This window comes from Artibeus jamaicensis, unplaced genomic scaffold (genome assembly GCF_021234435.1).
Source record: "Artibeus jamaicensis isolate MK-2021 breed Jamaican fruit bat unplaced genomic scaffold, CSHL_Jam_final contig_76, whole genome shotgun sequence".
NCBI classification, from domain to species: Eukaryota; Metazoa; Chordata; class Mammalia; order Chiroptera; family Phyllostomidae; genus Artibeus; species Artibeus jamaicensis.
The window spans coordinates 12,412,756-12,434,106 of record NW_026521954.1 but is presented as its reverse complement, the minus strand read 5'-3'; the positions used below and the strand labels follow the sequence as shown (position 1 = coordinate 12,434,106).

At 41.0% G+C, this 21,351-nt stretch overlaps 1 protein-coding gene across 6 annotated transcripts in view; it reads left to right on the top strand.

The window, feature by feature from the left end:
* The window catches only part of TBC1D19 (TBC1 domain family member 19), a 117,144-nt gene that overhangs the window by 9,868 nt on the left and 85,925 nt on the right, over window positions 1–21,351 (top strand). For 3 of the 6 annotated variants that reach the window (XM_037156734.2, XM_037156733.2, XM_037156732.2), the window contains exons 2-4: window positions 9,195–9,267; window positions 10,213–10,258; window positions 13,012–13,087. In XM_037156734.2, the coding sequence (XP_037012629.1) occupies window positions 9,195–9,267; window positions 10,213–10,258; window positions 13,012–13,087 (195 nt within the window). Of the gene's footprint in view, window positions 1–9,193; window positions 9,272–10,212; window positions 10,318–13,011; window positions 13,088–21,351 lie in introns of those variants that run through there. The other 3 variants (XM_037156735.2, XM_037156736.2, XM_037156737.2) reach the window with 3 other exon arrangements.

The window sequence follows — 21,351 nt, the reverse complement described above, 5'->3', positions numbered from 1 at the left end:
TTTTCTCATTAATTTTTTCTTTCTGAAAATGCAGTTCTTTTAAATGAAAATATTTATGCTAATAAATAATAAATGGGTTTGTATTGTTTTAAAGAGTTAAATCTTTATTGTGGTAAAATACATGTAAGATTTATTATGTTAACCACTTTCACCTGTGCGGTTCAGCGGCATTAAGTGCAATACACGCACATGGGCGCCCAGCTGCAGGGCTCTTGCATCATCCCAGACGGAAACTCTGCACCCACTGAGCAGTAGCGCCCCACTCCGCACCCCCACAGGTCCTGCTTCCACCATGTGTGCCCTGCCTCTGTGAGTTTGACTCTTCTAGGTGCCTCAGTGTACGTGGAATCATACAGTACAGTAAGTCCTCACGTACCATCATGGGTCAGGTTCTGTGACTTCAAGTGAAATGACGTATAATGAAACCAATTTTATACTAATTGACATAAACAAGAGCCCTGTGGCACCTCATCTATGTTATAATGAAATGAGTAGAATGACGATATTTTTTGATGACCTGCTATATTTGTTTTTCTTTGACTGGCTTATTTTACTTATAATGTCCTCAAGGTTCATTCATGTTTTAGATGTGTTGGAATTTTCTTTCTTTTTAAAGGCTGAATAGTGTCCCATTGTATGTACATACTAGTTTTGTTGACCCATTGATTAGTCTGTGGACATTTGGATTGCTTCCATATTTTAGCAATTGTAAATAATGCTGTTATTAGGTTGAGTATACAAATATATGTTCAAGTTCCTGCTTTCAGTTCTGTTGAGTGTGTACCCAGAATTGGAATTGCTGAGTCTTATGATAATTCAATTTTTATTTTCTTGAGGGACTGTTATACTAATAAGCAAACAGCTTTAATTGTTCTGTCTTCATTTCTAATGCTGTAAAGATCAATGGATATAATCCACATAAACAAAAGCACTCTTAGATTCTTAATAATGTTTCAGAGGATCCTGGGACTTAGAGTGAGGCACAGAGCTGAGCAGGGAGGCAACTACAGCAGGGGACAAATCGGATGGGACTTTGCTCAGGGAAGAATGGAGTGAGAAGGAGAATCCGTCACATGAAGTGAACTTAGGGACCTGGAAATATAGGTGACCTTGGGAAGGGAAGCTTTTAGGAAAGCCATGTTTGAATATTTATAGGAGTCTCACAGGAAAGGAATTAGGCTTATTTTCTGTGACCTTGGGGTGGGGTTGGGGTGATGGTGGCTGAGTCCATTTTAGCTCGGAGAGAAAGAGGAAGAAACAGAGAAGCATCAATAGGTTGCCTCCTGTACGAGCCCTGGTTGCGGATCACATCTGCAGCCTAGGTATGTGCCCTGACTGTGGACGGACCCTGCAGCCAGGGGGCTTTTGATGGCTCCAATGGACTGAGCCACCTGTACAAGGCAAGGATTTTCTTACAGAGTAGTTCAAGGATGGAATTGGCTAAGGTAGGGATGGAGTGAGTTTGTAAGCTGGAAAGTAGCTTAGAGTGTCTAAGTCAGAGCTAGAGAGCCACATGGAGAGGAGAGTCAGTCAGTAAACCGTTGACTTAGAAGAACTCCATAGTCTCTTCTAACCCTGAAATTCTGTGATTTTTCAGGCATGGAAAGAGGAAGTCCAGGATTAGCAGAGTGGCACATAGTAACAAATGGAGAGGATGGAACCTCTTAGAGGGAGTTAAGGGACCTTTAGAAACCTTTTTGTAGGCCTTCTTATGTCCCAGTTTGTACTTCATGGAATATTTAGCCTCAGTTTACCTCTTAGCTTCTTTGACCCCGTTGTGACTTCAGCCACTTTGCTTCTCTAGTTTCCTTTACTTGCTAAGTATAGAGGTTTAAGATGGCCAGTGGCCGATACTTTGGATTGAGACTGTTCTGGTGGAGGTAGAAAGAAACTGGAAGGATTCGTGTGTGTGCACATGCGGAAAGGGCAGGGGTGACGATGGCCATGTGTTTTTAGAGCTCGGAGTGGTGGGGGATGTCAGGCATGTCAGCATATGTAAGTGGGTGAAGGATGGGTGCACACAGGGCCATGGCTCGGAATGTGTGGTGCACCCCTCGCTAGGTTGTATTTCTGATCATATTCCTTGCCAGCTCTTATAATGAACTACAGGCAGTTTGTTTAAAAGACGTCTTCACTGTTGTAGGCATTTAAAAAACCTCTACCTCCACTGACTCCTTCCCTACCAACCTTTTACACTGACCTCATCGCCATCCGGGCACATCTCGTTTTTTAACACTACTTTCACTTACACTGGATTTCACAGCCTAAAAATAACGTTGAAAAGTTTTCTATTTGCATCTCAAAATAACCTAATTCAGTTGTTAGTTTCCCTGTGAGATAAAAAGGGGAAACTGAGATTCAATGAGTTTAAATAAAGCGACTGGACTGAGATAATATGTAAGACTGAGAGATGGTTCCAGGTCTTCCAATACAAAATCCCACTCTCCTTTAGTCCCAAGTGGTTTATAAACTATACTCTGTTATATCAAGGATTCTGGAAATGTTCTGTTCATTTAAAGATACTTGATAAGAAACAACACTCCTTCAAATGCATTGTTATATCAAATACTTCATAGTCCACTGAGGTGCTTCCAAATTAACTTGTTTCTAGGTAGACCCCGGGGGAGTGGGGAGCGCTCTTCTTCCATGTTTCTTTATATTTGTAAGTGATGACACACTTACAAATGTGTCATCAATGAGAAAGGATGTAATTCTGGACTGGTCTTTCAAAATATTTGAGCTTGCGCATGACCCTTCAGAGTACACAGTACACGGGAGGTCGCTGCTGCAGCGCGCACGTGGTGCTGGGCGCTGCCAGGCAGAGCGCAGGCGCAGCTGCGCCGCACGAACCCCCGTCGTCGTGCGTGGTGTGCCGCCGAGGTGTGGGACCAGTGAGCCAGTAACAGGTCGTGTTCTAGGAACACCATGGGATGCATAGTTTTAGTGGTTCCGACTTTCAGAAGCTCTTTGTCTTATTTTTGTATATATCATAAATTTTAGTGATTTGTTTTCAGAATAAAAATTTTCAACCACTCTTGATTTCCAACAATAACTGTGGGGTGTGCTGAGACTGCCAGGGAGGCTATTAAACATGCAAACACTTATCTCTGGGAATCAGGATTTTTCTTTATATTGAGCAATCAAAACAAAATACCAAAAAAAATGTATATTGAGGCCACATAAGAATAAAGCTGTGCCTTTTTAATGTTAATTGTATCTTACGTGATGAGAAAAGACTCACTGTTCTCATTGTCTAGAAATGTCACTCTCCGTGTGTTTTACATGCCAGGCTTTCTGGGAGGCTCAGGTTTTGCTTGAAGACAGCACTGAACTGCTGAAGTGGTTCGGGAGCTGTGTGTTGTCTTCCTGCCACTGTCCTTTATTTTCTAGTTTCTCAAGATTTTTGTAATCAGTTGAGGTGATTAGTTCATGTGGTTTGCCTTTGATATAAGAAAGTATATCAAGCCCTGAGTGGTGTGGCTCAGTTTGTTGGGTGTTGTACTGCAAAGCGAAATGTGACCAGTTCAATTACAGGTTGGGGCACAAGCCTGGTTTGTGGCTTTGGTCCCTGGATGGGGTGCAGGAGAGGCAACTGATCTTTGTTTTTCTCCCTCTCCTTCTCCCTCCCTTCCCCTCACTCCAAAAAAAAAGAAATAGAATCTTTTTTAAAAATTTAAAACGTATATCTAGGAGGCGTAGCAACTTGGAAGTATTGAAAATGTTTAGAAGTAATAACCAATTTCTCTCTTGAAGTTCTTTAAATTGTGCTACCTCTGAGTCATTTCCAAATACAGGATTAGTAACAGAAAACCTGCTTCCTTTCGCCATGGTGCCTTTGAATAATAAACAGGATTTTTCAGTTTTTTAAATCCTAGGAATAATAGACTAGAAAACAGTCTCTTTAGTTAAAGGTAATTTTTATAGAGTCCTTGTTTATTTGGGAGGAAATCTGTTGAAAAGGATGTACCATGGTTTGGTCAATATAATTTTGTCAAACAATTAAGGCCAAGAAGTAAAGAAGATGCGGTCTTTGCCTTTGAAGTTGACAGTCAGAAGGACAAATGGGAAGTTGAAAAGGACAGTACAACCTGGTAAGTGCTACAGAGGAGCAGATGCACTGTCTTTGCAGGTGATAGGAGGCGGGTGGGGAAAGCAGGTGACGTTTGAAGGATGGAAACTAGCAGGTGCTTGTGAAGGTGGCGAGGGAGCACTCACGTCTGAGGTAACAACAGGAACAAAAGCCTGGACCCTTCAACGTACTTGACAAGTCGGGGAATCAGGGAGTAGAGTTCACTGTGACTAAAGAGTAGGGTGTGCGTGGGAAGGAGGTGTAAGAAAAGAGAGGGTGTGTTAGCTTGGTGGAGGAATACGAGATGAATTTGGAGAGAGAAGCTGGGACCTACAGTGAAGGGCCAGGTGTGCCGGCCCTGCTGAAAGGCTTCGTGTGTGTGCTGTGGAGATCAGAAGCCAGGAAGGACTTGTGGTTTGGGAAGAGCCACTGGAGGATGGACTGAAAAGGGGAGACATGGGTTCACTTCTTTAATAAGCTTTCATTAAGCACCTGCTTGTGACTATTCTGGGCACTTAGATACAACAGTGAACAAATAGACAAGGATATCTGCCCCAGTGGAGCTTCCTGCTTCTAGTGTATCGAGATGGACCGATAAACACAGCAAATAAATTAATCCTGCTAGCATGTTAGGAGGGAATGAACGCTAAGGAAGAAGAACAGGTAGAGTAAGGGGGGTGAGGATGGGAGTGGCTGGTAGCTGCTATTTAAACGAGGTGGCAAGAGGTCGAGATCAGAAGCCGTTGCAGTGATCCAACCGAGAAGTGGTGAGGGCCTGGACTTAAGTATGGGACTTGAGAATGGAGAGAAGGAATAGATCGGGAGACATATTTTTCTTTTTCTCTTTTACTCTTTTTATCATAAAATAAAGCATGAATGAAACCACACAAAACAAATCTGTAATGTAGCAAATTATTATTAAACAACCTTGTAAAAATTACCCTGGTAAAAAAAAAAACAAAACTTCACCAGCCACACCAGGAACCCCTTCGTTTGTTCTGTCCCAATCACAAGCACCTCCCTCCCCCAGAGCCTGATTTTGGTAACCACTTTCCTGCATTTGTTGATAGTTTTTTTTACCAAATGTATATCCCTAGACATTCTAATTTAGTACTGCAGATTAAAAAACGTTTTGATATGCGTTTTAAAATCTTTTAAATTCTACAGGTTTTCATGGACATGGACAACTGTGTGCTGATTGCTGGGGATAGGGGGTTATAAAGGGCATAAATGGTAATGAGGAGAATACCATAAAGATTAAATAAAATATATAAAATTTATGGACTTCCGGCCAAGATGGAGGTGTAGGTAGACACACTGTGCCTCCTTGAACAACCAAAATAAGGACAACAATTCAGAAACAAAGTAACAACCAAAACTGAAAGAAAATTGAACTGTATGGAAGTCCGGCAACCCAGGAGTTAAACTAGACACATTCATCCAGACTGGTAGGCGGGGTGGAGTAGGGCAGACGAGCTGACGGGGTCGTGGCACAGGAAGCGGTGACACTGGGCGCACAAGGCACCCTGGGTGCTCGAGGAGGCACCAGGCAGACTCTGGGAGTGGGGTGGGAACGGGCAGACCCAGCGAGGTGGCAATTGAGAAGCAGGCACCATGCGCAAGGTGGCTGGCTGATTGTGCAGCAGTCCCACATTCATGCACAAATAACTGGGGCGCGAGACAGACCAAGCAACCCAGGGTCCTAGTGCTAGGAAATAAAGCCTCAAAACACTGATTGAAAACATTTGTGGGGGTTGAGGTGCATGGAGAGGCTCCCACCCTCACAGGAAAGTTCATTGAAGAAACCCACAGGGTCCTAGAACACACACAAGCCCACCCACATGGGAATCAGAAACAGAAAGGCCCAGTTTGCTTGGGGGAAGCAGTGGAAGGGACTGAGGTGCAACAGACAGTGGAGCAAAGCACCATTTTTTTCCCTCTTGGACCCCACCCCTATATACTGCATCACAACCCAGCAACTTGGGTTGCCCTGCCCTGGTGAACACCTAAGGCTCCGCCCCTCATACATAATAGGTGCAAACAGACCAAAACATCATGGCTCAAGCAGAAAAACAGCTCAAGGCTCCAGAGCCAATACTTCTAAGCGACAAAGAGATAGCCAACCTATCAGATGTACAGTTCAAAACACTAGTGATCAGGATGCTCGCAGAACTGGTTGTTTTTAGTCACAAACTAGATGAACAAATGAAGGCTAAACTAAGTGAAATGAAGGGACATGCACAGGGAACCAATAGTGATGGGAAGGAAACTGGGACTCAGATCAATGGAGTGGACCAGAAGGAAGAAAGAAACATTCAACCAGAACAGAATGAAGAAACAAGAATTCAAAAAACTGAGGAGAGGCTTAGGAACCTCCAGGATATCTTTAAACGTTCCAACATCCGAATTATAGGGGTACAAGAAGGGGAAGAAGAAGAGCAACAAGTGGAAAAGTTATTTGAACAAATAATAAAGGAGAATTCCCCAATCTGGCAAAGGAAATAGACTTCCAGGAAATCCAGGAAGCTCAGAGAGTCCCAAAGAAGGTGGACCCAAGAAGGAACACACCAAGGCACATTATAACTATATTAGCCAAGATTAAAATGAAGGAGAGAATCCTAGAAGCAGCAAGAGCTAAGGGGACAGTCACCTACAAAGGAGTTCCCATCAGACTGTCAGCGGATTTCTCAAAAGAGACCTTCCAGGCAAGAAGGAGCTGGAAAGAAGTATTCCAAGTCATGAAAGACAAGGACCTACATCCAAGACTGCCCTATCCTGCAAAGCTTTCATTTATAATGGAGGGACAGATAAAGTGCTTCTCAGATAAGGTTAAGTTGAAGGAGTGCATCATCAACAAGCCCTTATTATATGAAATGTTAAAGGGACTTATTTAAGAAAAAAGATAAAACATGTATACTAAAATGACAGCAAACTCACAATTACAACCACACCTAAAATAAAAACAAACTAAGGAAACAACTAGAACAGGAGCAGAACCATAGAAATGAAGATCACATGGAGAGTTAGCAACAGGGGAGTGGGAGGAGGAGAAGGGGGAAGAAGGTACAGAGAAGAAGTAGCATAGATGGTAGGTAGAAAATAGACAGGGGAGGGCAAGAATAGTATGGGAAATATAAAAGCTAAAGAACTTAAGACAAATGGACATGAACTAAAGGGGGGGAATGTGGGAGGGAGAGGGTGTGCAGGGTGGAGGGGAATGAAGGGGGGAATGGGACAACTGTAGTAACAATCAATAAAATATATTTAAAAAAATAAAAAATTTAAAAAGTCTGCAGGTTCCTCCCCTTCCTTTCTTTTTCCTTATAATTTATCCACTGAAGAACAGGGTAGTTTGACCTTTATAATTTCCACATCCTAGATTTTTCTGATTGCACAGTCACAATGAAGTTAACATGTTCCGCTGTCCTTTGTGGAACTCGCAAGCTGACGGCAGACTCTGTACCTGCAGACTACTTGCATATCGGCAGCCGGTGTTTTTTCATCAAGAAGCTAATAACGCCCGCTTGTCTTTTGCAATGTCAATTGCTGTTTGTGCTTAGTGCCTAGAATTAGTAATTTGTTAGAGGCTGCAAAATAGTGATATTCTAATTATAGCATATCTGTTTTAGTTGCTAGCTAGAGTACTTTAATAAAAAGATATTTCTTCTTTTCTACCCTATGGTACAGTTTCCATAGGAAAGGTAAGATAAATGACTTTTCTTTTATTTACCAGCTTTTAGGGCGATAAGTTGGTTTCCTGTCATCCTCCATCGTTATTACTTTGTATTTCTCCTCAATGTGGCCTAGTCTGGAACGGGTGCCTGGTTGGTCAGTTTCAAGAATTCGTAGGTGCTGGATGCTCTGGCCTCTTCAGACCTCAGCTGCTGCCCTGGATTAGGCAGAAGCCCTCTCAGTTTCAGCCCCTGTTCTAAAATTGGCTTTTCATGTGTTCTGGCGAACACTTGTTGGCTGTTTGGGAGTTCTTCTGTTTTGCATATATCAGATACCTCGCTGCTTCGCTCTGGCCCTGCTTCCCTTCACAGATGCCAGTACCATCATCCACTGTAGGCCTTATGCCTGTTGGTTTGTCCCCAACTGCTTGTGTTTTAGGTTTGTGGGGGATAGCTTATCACCAAGTGTTATACATGTTTTTCATGGGATTTTGGTCTTGTTCTCTAGTTGCTTGGCCTGTTTTTATGTGGAAATTAGGGAGACTTAAAAAAAATCAGCTGACTGCTACTAATGCCGGTTTCCCAGAAATGGGTTGAATGCTGGAAGAGTTACAGTGGAACTGAGAACACTGAAGTTTATGGCTCAGAAGATCTGGTGGGTAGCAGTTGCACAGTCCAGGGTTAAAACATAGAAGAGAAGGAGCAACGTAATCAGTGGAACATAAGACCAGTGTTCTTATTTCGTAGGTTTGAAATGCTTATGAGATACTCTAATGGAAATGCCTTCTTAAGAAATAGGCGTCTGGAATTTGATAGGGAGAGTAAGTGAAAGTAACTGAAGCCATTATAAATTGGAGAATTACTATTTTTGGTAAGAATGACAGCATGAAAATCAGTAGAATAAAAAGCTTGCACTTGAAGGTGAAAGAGACACTAATAGGCATTTGTGAAATACTAGTTTTATGCATTTTCTATAAATATGCACAACACATGCAGGTTTATATTGGGCAGCTGTCCAAAGAGGAAGATACTGTTCAAAAACTCATTTCATGGATGCAACTGGCTTTTTGGTCATTGGGTGTAGATGCTGTATATGTTGGGTATAATATTAAAAGAATAAGCTTATGAAATCTCAATTTTTCTACTAGAAAAATAGATGTTAAGTATGCATAAAGACAAAAACCCTTGATGATGTTAAATATTCATAAGCTACAAGTTTTTGAATTTTGACTATAGTGTACTGTGTACTATCACAGATCCTCTATTTCGAAGTAGGTGAAAAAGTCTTCTCTCGTGTGAGCTTGTTAATCCTAAGGTGTTCTGACCTCAAAGGGGAGTTTTTAGATAGTTTTTAAATATGTACATTTGGACACTTCTTTTAAATTTTTTATTAGCATTCAATATCAACCCTGATGAATTACTTTTGACCTCTGTCTTCTTCTTTCTAAAATTAGGCCAGTCTTCAGAGACCTGAGATTAAACTTGAATCACTGAAAGAAGATATTAAGAGATTCTTTAAAACATCAGGTTTGTAAGTTGCTTTTTTTCTCTAATTCTTAAGGCAAAAATAAGGAAATACTTTTATTTTAAAGGAGTATTTTATCTCCAGCTATCTAATTACTCGTCCAGAATTGTGAAACAGTGGCTGGATAGGTTTCTATTTGGTAAGAATTAGGATTTACAGACATTTCAATAAAATACTGTAAAAATTTAGGGGCATTGGGGGAATGGCTGCTTTACATTAATTAGTTTTAAGTGCTATTTATCTTCCAGATCAAAATACATCCTGATATGAAGAAATATCCCTAGTTACTAAGCAACTTGTCTTTTACTTTTATGTGGCTTTTTTATATTTCTTTTCCCTACTCTTTCCACCTTTTCATGAACAAAAGAAAATCTTTTTTTTTTCCAGAGCAAAGAGAGATTCCCTTTCTAACCTTTGCACATGGAAACTGACATGCTAAGTGATTTACTTACCCAGAAAAGTTCAAGTTAGCAGCCAACATAACTGCGGTGACTAGTGGTACCTTATAATCCACTGCTGTCATTCAGGAGTTTGCAGTGAACTGATTACCTGTGGTCTGTGTTTGCCAAGTCCCTGCCGTTTCCTGCCCTGCTCTTGGAGCAGCCCTCATAGCCCTAGTGTAGGACAGTAGCTAAAGATTTCGGCATTCGTTGAGCTACTTAATGGTGGAAGGAGCAACTTTTCCTCCCATCTTGAGAAAATGGTGCAATAGTTTTACTTAACAAATATTATAATGTCGACAGCTTCGCCCCTCAGCATCTGCCAGGGGATGTGGTGAATGCATAGGAACCAGATCCTTAATAACACTTTACACAGCAGTTGGTAGTTGATAAAGTTCTTTCACAAATGAATATAATGTTATAGTTTTAGTGAGATACATTTAATTATAATGTATGTATCTATTTTCGAAACTAACATGTATCTACATTGTATTTTTTTAAAAACAGGTTGGGAAAAGAAACTTCAGAATGCTGTTTATAGTGAGCTGAGTGTGTGAGTTTTTCCTACCCCTGTTGAAATACTGTTTGTTATCTTTAGCTGTTATTTACTTTGTAAGTACTGAATACAGTATTGCTATACATACTCATAATATCTTTCATTAGTATTTATATGGCATTTAATATTAGTTAATACTTTAAAAAATTATAGTTTTACCTGAGAAATAATAATGAATAAGTAGAGTTTTATAGTATCAAGAATTTTATATTAAAAATTTATTTATTCAGGATAATTAGGGAATAAGATAATTCTTGTAACTTATTATTCCAGAAAACTGAAGCTTACCAACATCCTTTTTATTGTTGCCATTTTGGATATTACCACCACCCCTTTTGGATATTTCTCTTTATGAATAACCATTCCAAGCATAATATAACTTCTTTAATGATATCAATATTATTAAACAGCAACAGTTAACCTTTTTGTTTATGTGGACTTGCCCTCAGCATCTGTTGAGGTGTGTAGAAGTATTTGTCATTCCAAAAAATGTAGAGCTAGAATGTTGGCTCTTGTAGCTGTTGACTCTCTGCCGTGTGCCCGCCCTGCGCTCAGCGCTGGGAATCCAGGGTAGAACAAGAAGAGCAGTGCTCTAGGCAGAAGGGAACAGTGGGCTCGGAGGCTCAGAGGTGGGAATGCGGCACCCTGGAGGGACAAAAGGTGAATGGCTGGATGGTGCCAGGCAAAAGGGGGAGGTAAAGGATGATGTTGGATACTTAGGCAGGAATGTGCTTCATACCACGGCTGTGTAGACTGGGTCCTAATAGGATTTGGGGGTCAGTTTGGAATTTTAAGCAGTGTAGTGCCATGATTGTATTTGCATTTCATTCATTCAACCACATACTGGTTGTCTGGTTTGCTGCAGGCATTGCGCTGGGCACTGGCATCGCAATCACAGGTGAAGAAGGAAGACATTGCTCCTGGCTGACAGCCAGGCAGATTGGCATGTAGGCTGAAAGTAGTGTGCAAGCTGGGGGCCCTGGCCAAGTGTCTGACAGATGAGTGCAGACAAGGGATGCTGGTTGTGTGAAACGGTCTCAGTGGGGAGGAAGACCTGAGTGGTGTTCTGAGGGATTTAGGGACAGGACAGGGGAGGAGTCGAGCAGGGAGCACAGTTTCTGGTGCTTTCTTCCTGTCTGACGGCCCTCACCCCATGCGTAGTGTGCTCAAGTTTCCATCCGAAGTTTCTGCTTTATTAATTTAGAAACAATTACTGTGCAAATGGAAGGACGTTAGACTGACACGTAACTCTAAACCACATGTCCTTTTGTAAGTGATACACTGAGTAGTATGAAACATGCCGTTTTTAAAACTATCTTGCTCATAAGAAACACTGAGGTATTTAGAGATTTTCATTTATTTCCTTTGAGAAAGGTGATTTACTTAGGTACATGGAATGTAGATTTCAATGGGAAGGGCAATTAGCTAAAAATAAGAAGTGAAACTGTCTTTAAAATTGGATAGGACAGGTTGCTTCTTTCTACTCTAGACATGTTTGTTATGGACATTTAAGCCTTTAACACGTGGGTTCTGGGACAGGTGCAAGTAGCGAGGTATGTTGTTAATTAACGCTTCATGTGCTGATGATGTGCCAGTTCGAATGAGGAGTTTCTCGAGGATTCAGTGTGTGCTTCTTGATTATTGGAACATGATTGCTTTGCTGTAGGTACAGGTCCTATGACTGACTTCCATAGTTCTGTGTTTTTCTGTGAGAGAGATTGGAACCTCTAAATGTCGAACTATCATGCTTTTCTATCACCTTGTGATTTCCTGTCACTGCGTGCCTCGATCATTATATTTCAATCATTCTGGCTTTTTCTGATTTTTAAACATCCCAAATGTTTACACCTCAGGATCTTATGCTTGCTTTCTCCTTGCCGTGGACATTCTCCCCAGGTCTCTGCATGGTGGGCTTCTGCCTCACTCAGGTCTTAGTTGGGATTTCAGCCCCTGGACGCCTTCCCTGCCCTTCCAAGTCACTGCTGTCTCACCACCTTGTTCTCAGGCTCTCGCAGCACTTACTGCCGTCTGACGTGATTCCACGTTTGTATAATTATCGTCTTTCTTTACTAGAACGTCATCCTTGAGAATAGGGGATATTGTCTGAATCGCTACCCTGTACTTAGTGCCTAGAATGGCCCCCAAATTTGTTGAATGAATAAATGCCTTCTTAATAAAAACAATACATTTTGAGTATAGAATGTAAAATTACTTAGAAAATAAAGAATTCATAAGACATTAAAAATTTTAATTTTATTAAATTTGTGAATGTATTATATATTAAAACATGGCTATTTCAATGGATATTTATATTATTGTTTCAACTGTGTGAAGTATATCATCATATGGAAAAGGAAATTGTGGGAAATGAAAATGATTGCTATGTTGATAAGTTAGTGGATTTTTTCAACCTTATAAAATTTCTCCGAATGTTATATTTTTATATTAAATTAAGTTATAATTTCATGAACATTTACAGAGCCAAATAATTTTTAAATTAATTATGCAATCAGATTGTTCTGATTGTTCAGTTTAACAGTTAAATTGCTAATCTAAACCTGCAGTGCTAGTGGGATAAGAATTACAGTTGTGTTAGGCTGCTGCACCTTGTGTGACTACATACAACTGTTAATAAGTGTTCTGTTCAGTACTTCACTTATGACATGTGCTACGGAGGTAATTTCTAAACAAGAGAATTAGTTCATTGTCAAGGTGACGTACAATATTTAGCTGCCTCTCTTTGTCCCTAGGTTTCCTTTACCTCGTCATCCCGCAGCACCTCCTGAGCATCTTAAAGAACCTTTGGCCTACATGAGGAAAGCACAGGTTGGCTATTGTTCTTTTTTTGTTTTATTTTTCCACTCCAAGGTACATAATGCAGAACAAAAGGTCCTTATTGATGTCAGGAGTGTATATTATTTATTATATGAAAAACTGGGTAAGAACTTATAAAGTGATGTGACTAATATTTATATACTTTTTACTTTCAGTAACCAAGGATCACACCTATTTAAAGTAACCCTGAAGACATTGAGTAGAAAAAAAAATACTATGTCCCACACTGGCCTGAGGTTTATAACACATGATGGAAATGTTTTGCTGCCGTTGTTCTCATGCTCTGTGATATTACAGGGATGAAATGGGAATGAACCGACCCGCTCTTCCCTTAAAGTTCTGGCTTTTGGGGCCAGTGTTGCTGATGGCGCGTATGAAATATATCTGTTCTCACAGCAGCCGTTACATGCTAACTATGTTTTGTTGCAGAACTCAAATGAACCTGCTATTTAAAATGGGCTGAAAATAACTAAAAATAAACTTGAAGAGGATAAAACAAAATAACATAAACAGAAAAACTGTACAAAGCTCTTAAAACAGAAAATACCCCCTGTTTTAACTTGGAACTGTCCTTTGCCTCGGTTCAGCCAAGTCCACCTGCCTGCCAGGTGACACTGTTTGAACCCCACAGTGCCAGGATGGACTCTGTGACTGCCACTGCCAAGGTGTTTAGTGGTTGTGATTGAGCTGATCTTCTTTCCCCATGATTGTCTCAGACATTATTAGGGAAATCTCAAATGCTTACCGAAGACCTCCTACCAGCCAGCTTTGGTGGTCATCAGGGTGGTTCCGCTGCCCCTAAGAAATGTTTTGCTGCTTGGCGTGACCACAGCCCCCAGCAGTGGACGTTTGGTGGATTTTTATTTTTTCCAAGCTTTGTTTTCACTTAAAAATCCTCAAAATTAGATTATGAAAGGAAGCAATATAAAAACACATGGAGATATTTGAGGAAAATGTAATATATTTTTTTCTCTAGGTTGTACCTTTAAGGCTAGCAATCAGACAGTATTTATTTACTATTGATGTGTCATAAAGTACATTCATTAAATGATACATATGTGAAAGAATTGATTTATCTTTTGTTGTATAGATGTAAACTCAAAAATAAAAATAGAAAGGTTAGGTCTAAATATCTTTTGGTGAAATTTGAAAATTTCCAAAAGGTTTGGAGAAAGTGTTAGTCGTAGCGTATTAGGTTTAGGAAACAAAACACAAAACTCGTCTTCCTACTGTGCACGGAAAGAGGAGACAGGTGAACGGTAGGTCCGCTCTTACGGCCTGCTGCCAGCTGCTGAGGATGCGCGGGACTGGAAAGTGTACGCGTTGTGGGTGTGGATGGTGGGTCTCCCTTCTCTCCAGACTAACCCACCTAATCGGGCTGGCACACTGCAGCCCTGGGGCCCAGTGTGCCCTGCCATCTGTTTTTATATGGCTGCAAGCTAGGCATATTTTTTCAACGTTTTCAGCTGATTTGAAAATCAAAAGAAGAATAATATTTTGTGACCCATGAAAATCATACGAATGAATAAAATGTTTCATTGGAAATAGTCTTGCTCACTTATCTACATGTCATTTCTGTGTGCTTTTGCACTACAGTGCTGGAGTTACGGAGTCGCAATAGAGATGTGATGACCTGCAAAGTCTAAAATATTCACTGTTTGCCCTGTTACAGAAAGTTTGCCAGTCCCTGCACTGAATAATTCATTTTTTTAAGAGCAGAGACTTACGTTTTTTATCCTCAACATCTAGTACCATGCTTGCCCCAGACAACACTGTCAACAGAGGTTTGTTGAAATAATCGACTCTTTAACCACGGTCACACTAAATGCCTCCCCCTGCCAGTTCTGTGTCTGCCTGTCTTCCTGTATTTGGTCGCCAGTCAGCTGGTTCTTCAGCTCTTTTACTGGGCGACTCTCTCATCTTTGCATCAAAGCTGCTTAGTCTGGATTGCGAAACTACCATTCCACTGTGTTCTCCCCTGCCCCACATGGTCTCTTGCCCCTTTAGACTTTCCTTCTGTCGCCATGCCCGTCCTCGGCCTAAGGCTTCCTCTACTGTCTATTTCTTCTCCTTTCCTAAACTGTTGAGTACTTAGGAGGAAAACCATGTAAGTTTTAGGTTTACCATTAATTTTTACTAAATCCACTCCTTTGTCTCTCCGTGGACTCATTTTGCTGTCCGTCCTTTTATGATTCATTATCTATTACTTGGTTTGCAGTTAGGTTTTCCCCAAGTTTCTCCGTGCTGGTGTAGCCTGAAATTCACCCTCTGCCTCGCTCATTTGAAACATTTGCCACTCATCAGGAACATTTAGGTCATCTCATTTGAGTTTCCGTAGCTTCCCTCTTCGCTGCTGCTCCTGTTTTTGGTTCCACTCCTCTATGGTCATCTGTCTACGTGCATTTCTTTTGTGGATCAGGCTCAGCACGCCTAAAACTTGTGATGTCATTCCTAAAATGAGTATCTCTTCCTGACTTTCCTATTCTGTCGATTGGTTTCACATCATTATTATAGTAATTTAGACATGAAGTATCTTTTGTCTCAATTTTCCACATCCAAATAATCACTAAGTTCTATAAACTATAAATTATTCCTTCCCATATTCTTTTTTCCCCTGTATTTGGAAGCCTTTTTTCCCTTTGTGCGTTATTTCCTTTCAATTGTGATTGGCTAGACAGCCAAGCACAAGTTTTAAAATTATATTTTATTGATTATGCTATTACAGTTGTCTTGTTTTTCCCCTTTATCCCCTTCCACCTTGCACCTCCCCCCCTACCACTTCACTTAGTTCATGTCAGTGGGTTGTACAGTGGGTTGTTCTTTGGCTTCTCCATGTCTTATACTCTTCTTAACTTCCCCCTTCTATTTTGTACCTGCCATTTATGCTTCTTATTCCCTGTACCTTTCCCCTGCATCATCCTCCTTCCCCCTCCCAGCTGACAACCCTCCATGTGATCTCCCTTTCTGTGATTCTGTCCCTGTTCTAGTTGTTTGCTTAGTTTATTTTTGTTTTTTAGGTTTGGTTGTTGATAGTTGTGTTTGTTATCATTTTACTGTTCATAGTTTTGACCTTCTTCTTTTTCTTAGATAAGTCCCTTTAACATTTCATATAATAAGGGCTTGGTGATGATAAACTTCTTTAACTTGACCTTATCTGGGTAGCACTTTATCTGCCCTTCCATTCTAAATGATAGCTTTGCTGGTTAGCAAAGCTACAACTTTGGATGTAGGTCCTTGTCTTTCATGACTTTGAATACTTCTTTCTTGCCCCTTCTTGCCTGCAAGATTTCTTTTGAGAAACCAACCTATAGTCTTACGGGAACTCCTGTGTAGGTATCTCTCTCCTTTTGCTGCTTTCAAGATTCTCTCCTTATCTTTAATCTTGGATAATGTAACTATGATGTATCTTGGTGTGTTTCTTTTTGGGTCCAGTTTCTTAGGGACCCTCTGAGCTTTCTGGAATTCCTAGAAGTCTGTTTCCTTCACCAGATTGGGAAAGTTTTCCTTCATTATTTTTTCAAATAAATTTTCAATTTCTTGCTGTTCCTCTTCTCCTTCTGGCACCCCTATGATTCAGGTGTTGGAACATTTAAAGTTGTCTCAGAGGTTCCTATGCCTCTCCTCATTTTTTTCAATTCTTGTTTCTTTATTCTATTATAGTTGAATGTTTATTTCTTTCTTTTGTTCCAAATCGTTGAGTCCCAGATTCCTTCCCTTCACTGTTGGTTCCCTGTATATTTTTCTTTATTTCACTTTGTATAGCCTTCACTTTTTCCTTTATTTTGCATCCATACTCAATCATTTCTGTGAGCATCCTGATTACTAGTGTTTTGCATTGTATATCTGATAGGTTGGCTATCTCTTTGTTGTGTAGTTCTTTTTGTGGAGTTTTGATCTGTTTTTTTTTGTTTGAGCCGTATTTCTTTGTCTTAGAACACCTGTAATGTAGTAAGGGGTGTAGCCTTAGGTATTCACCAGGGTGGGGTAACCACATTGCTGCGTTGTGATGCTGTATGTGGGGGAGGGGTCCAAGAGGGAATAACGTCAGTTGCTCAGCTCTCTCTCTGCTTTCAGTGACTTCTTCCACTACTCACAAGGAAATAGGGCCCTTCTGGTGCGGATTCCTGGGTGGGTGGGTTTGTGTACATTCTAGGACCCTTTGGGTCTCTCCAGTGAACTCTCCTGTGAGGCTTGGAGTCACTCCTGCTGCTGTAACCTCCACAGATTTTTACAGTTAGAGGTTTTGATGCTTTATTTTCCCACACTGAAACCCTGGGTTGTGTGGTCTGTCTCACTCCCCAATTGTTCCTCCTGGCTTATCAGTAGGTGAATATGGGACTGCCCCAGGCTTCCAGCCACTGCCTTGCTGCATCTTCCCCATCCTGGCTGCCTATGTCCACCCCTCCTACTGGTCTGGATGAATGTTTCTTCTTTAACTCTTTGGTTGTCAGACTTCCATGGAGTTCGATTTTCTGGCAGTTCTGGTTTTATTGTTTGTTTTGTTTTATTTTTAAATTTGTTGTTGTCCTGCTTTTGGTTATACGAGGAAGCAAAGCTATTTACCTACGCCTCCACCTTGGCTGGAAGCCCCATATATGGGCTTTCCCATATTCTTCGAGCCTTCTGTTGGTTTTTGTAATGAAGGTCATAGTGGTCACTGTGACCATAATGGTGATAATAATGACTATCTCTTACTGAGTGCTTACTTTGTTTTAGACATTAATTAGCATTTTTGCCTTATTCTTATGCCTCATTACTTGTAATGAGTCTCCTTCCCTATTGCCTTCTGTAATCTCAATATAATTAACTTTACCTTCAAGCATATTAACCTTCATAATGCATCTCTCTGACTCCTAAGAAGCTTTTAGTGACTCTCAGTAGTCTAACAAACAGAGTTGCTGCTCCAAAACCCAGCATTTAAGGATTTTTACTGTTTGTCCAGCTTCCCCTTCCACTCCACCAGGCTCTGCTGTCTTACAGCTGTCCTGTGTGCCCATCCAAGTGAGTCATTTTGCCTTCCCTCTTGCATCTTGGACACTCTTCTTTCTTATTTTCTTATTATGGGAAGCCCTTTCTGCCTGATTTGCTTTATGAAAATCATGTTTGTTTTGTAAGGATCAGCTCAGGTGACATATATTCTCTGGTGTTATTACTCCATTGAAAAGTTTCTCTCCCTCTTTGAACTCTGGTAGCACAGTCATTTTACAGCCCTTATCACAAGTTGCATTTCCTTATAGTAATTTCTGTACATATCTTTCTGAAACTTGTTATGTCTTTTGAAAGCACTAAGAATTTAAAAATATTTCTGTGTCCCCATTACATCTAGTATAGTAGGAGCTTGGTAAGTTTATGTGGAATGAGCAGTAGAGGTATTTGCTATCCCTTGTACCCACAACTACAGCAGTCACTTAGAAGATCTCTACCGAATGCCTACTAGGAGAAGATACTCTGCTGTGTGCTGTGGAGATTCAGAAATAACCTAGAGTCTGTCTTTCGATTACTTCATGGTTTAATGACTGAAAGAAGACGTGGGCACAGGTGGTTGTAATGCAAGGTGGGGAGTGCTGCGTGCTGCAGGGGAGGTGGCCGGGGGTTTGTAGGGAAGGGGTTGCAGGCAGGTGGCTCTTTAGAATCAAAAAGAACTTAGAAAATTTCAGTAGTGTTTTCTTCCCCATTTACTTGGTAAAATATGTTGGCAGAAAATATTTTGGAACTGTACTCTGGAAAATTTTGATTCATTTTCTTTTCCTATTAAGTTTTATGAGTTATTTTAACTTTGCTTAGTTGTAGCTCATGTCTTCAGAGCTGGAGTACACATCAGCTCTCGGCAGTTTCTGGCAGACTGGGCTGGGGTTTAATTTTCTGGGCCCTCTTACGTTGCACCAGCACTTCCCTGAGTACTTTCTGCTGCATTCCAGCCCTGAGAGGTGCCGTACAGCAAATGGTTCCAGGGACAGATAGGTTTGGGAACAGAGGCACCCGCTGCCTTCCTCTTGGTGAATCACAGTCTATTTCATTATTTTTAATAGACTTGATTTTTTTACAAGGGATTTAGATATACAAAAAAATTGAGCGTCTCCATAGATCCCATATCAGTTGGCCTGTTATTAATATTTTATGTTTGTAAGGTACATTTGTTACAATCTGTGAACCAGTATTAATATATTATTATTAACTAAAGTTCCTACTTGATTCAGATTTCCTTAGTTTTCACCTGATGTCCTTTTCCTGTTCTAGAATCCCACGCAGGACACCACACTGCATGTGGTTGCCCTGTCTCCTTAGGCTCCTCCTCTTGGCCATGACAGTTTCTCCGACTCCCCTTGTTTTTGATGACCTTGACCGTTTTGAGAAGTAGTGGTCAGGCGTTTTGTGGAGCACCCCTCTGCTGACATTCGTCTGGTGTTGTTTTTTGTGTGTGTGATTCGACTGGGGTTGTGGGGATTTTTGGAGGAAGACCACAGGCGAAATGCTGTTCAGCAACACGTTCAGCTCCCCATGTCAGAGTGCACACACTGTCACCATGATTTGTCACTGCTAATGCTGACCTTGATCGCCTGGCTGAGGTAGTACTGGGGAGGCTCCTGCACCGTCAAGTCCCTCCCGCCCCTCTGTGTACTGTGCTCTTTGGAACAGTTCCTTGTATAGGCCACACGTCAGGACGGGTAGTTCTGCCCCACTGCCTTGAGGAGGGAGTATCAGCCGATTATTTGGAAGAGTTTTTCTTTATGGAAGACTTGTCTCTGTCCCTCACCTCATGTATTCATTTATTCAACCACTTACTTATCAGTATAGGCTCATGGATATTCGTTTCATACTTGGAGTTTTAATCCAATACTCCTTACTTTTGTTGCTTGCAGTCTATTCTGACAGGTTAAAGGCTCAGAGAAGTTCTGCAGTGAAGGAAATGTGTGCTTTTATTTAATCCAGTGTTGTTCAAATTTACGTGACCATGAAACCCTATTTCCATGTAAAATACCTCAGGAACTACTTTTTTTTGCTACACCTTTCAGAGAGAGCAGTATTTGAGGAAACTGATATATGACAGCATGATAGAAATAAGTTCATGAATTTTCCTGTGAAATGATACTGGTAAGCACATAGAGCTCTAATTATGTGCCAGGTACCGTTACAGTGCTTTACAAGTATTCACTCACTTGGTATTCATGACAAGCTTATGAGATGAGTCACTCTTAGCATCTTTCATTCAGCTTCACAAAGCTAGTAAGTGGAAGAGTTGGGATTTGAACCTGGGAGTCTGGCTGTAAATGGTATTCAGCCTATTTCTCTACCTAGTCCAGAAATCCCCAGGCAAACTCAAGATGTACTATGTGGTTGAATGTATTCTGTTCTTTTAGTCCAGCAACCTAAGCAGAAACGAGAAATTTGTTAGTTTTATATGATTTCAGTTCTCATCCCCTTCCCAATTGGCCTCTCTGCCTTACGTATTATCGCTCCATTTCTTAAAACTTCCATGACTTTCAGAATACAATTCCAACCCTTTTGCTTACAAGGCTGTAAATGGTCTTGCCCCTTTTTATGGTTCAAGTCTCACCTCTTGCCTTCTCACTGCCCCTCCCTGTCCTGCCACTCCCCAATTCCACACACATGTACATTCTGTCTACTTGTGCTCACCTCTTTCTGTTGTTCCAGCCAGAGAACCACTGCTCACGCTGTTGCTTCTCCCTGAAACTCTCTTCCCACAAATCCCACATATTTCGGGCCAAGTTATACGCATTCTCTAGGTACCCAGTTAGGCGGCAGGTTCTTTAGCACAGCTCTCTGACCCCTGGATCTCAGATTCTCAGGTACTTTCCCGGGGTCTCCAGACCTCCATGTGGGAAGCACCCTGTGCTTTCTCTCACAAGGCTGCAGTGGTTTGTGTTGCTGCCTAGAGCCCCTAGTCCCTGTGAAACAGGGTGAGTGTCCCTCTCTCCACAGCTGTGTCTCCACCATCCGGCACAGGGCCTGGCCCATGCAGATGCTCAACAGATACTACTGAAAATGCTGAATGGATTGAATAAGCACAAAAATAGGAAATGTTCCCTTTTCAAAAATAGTTGTACCCCTTTTCCTAGTATAATTACACATCTAGTACCTTATTTAAGGAAACATTTTTTAAAGAATCTAAATGAATAGCCAGCAGTAGGGTTTGCTTCAATATGACATGACATCTCCAAAAGACAGTGTTATACAAGCAACAAAAATGTAATTTTTGAAGAAACATTATAAATAGGAAAGTGCATACAGTGTAA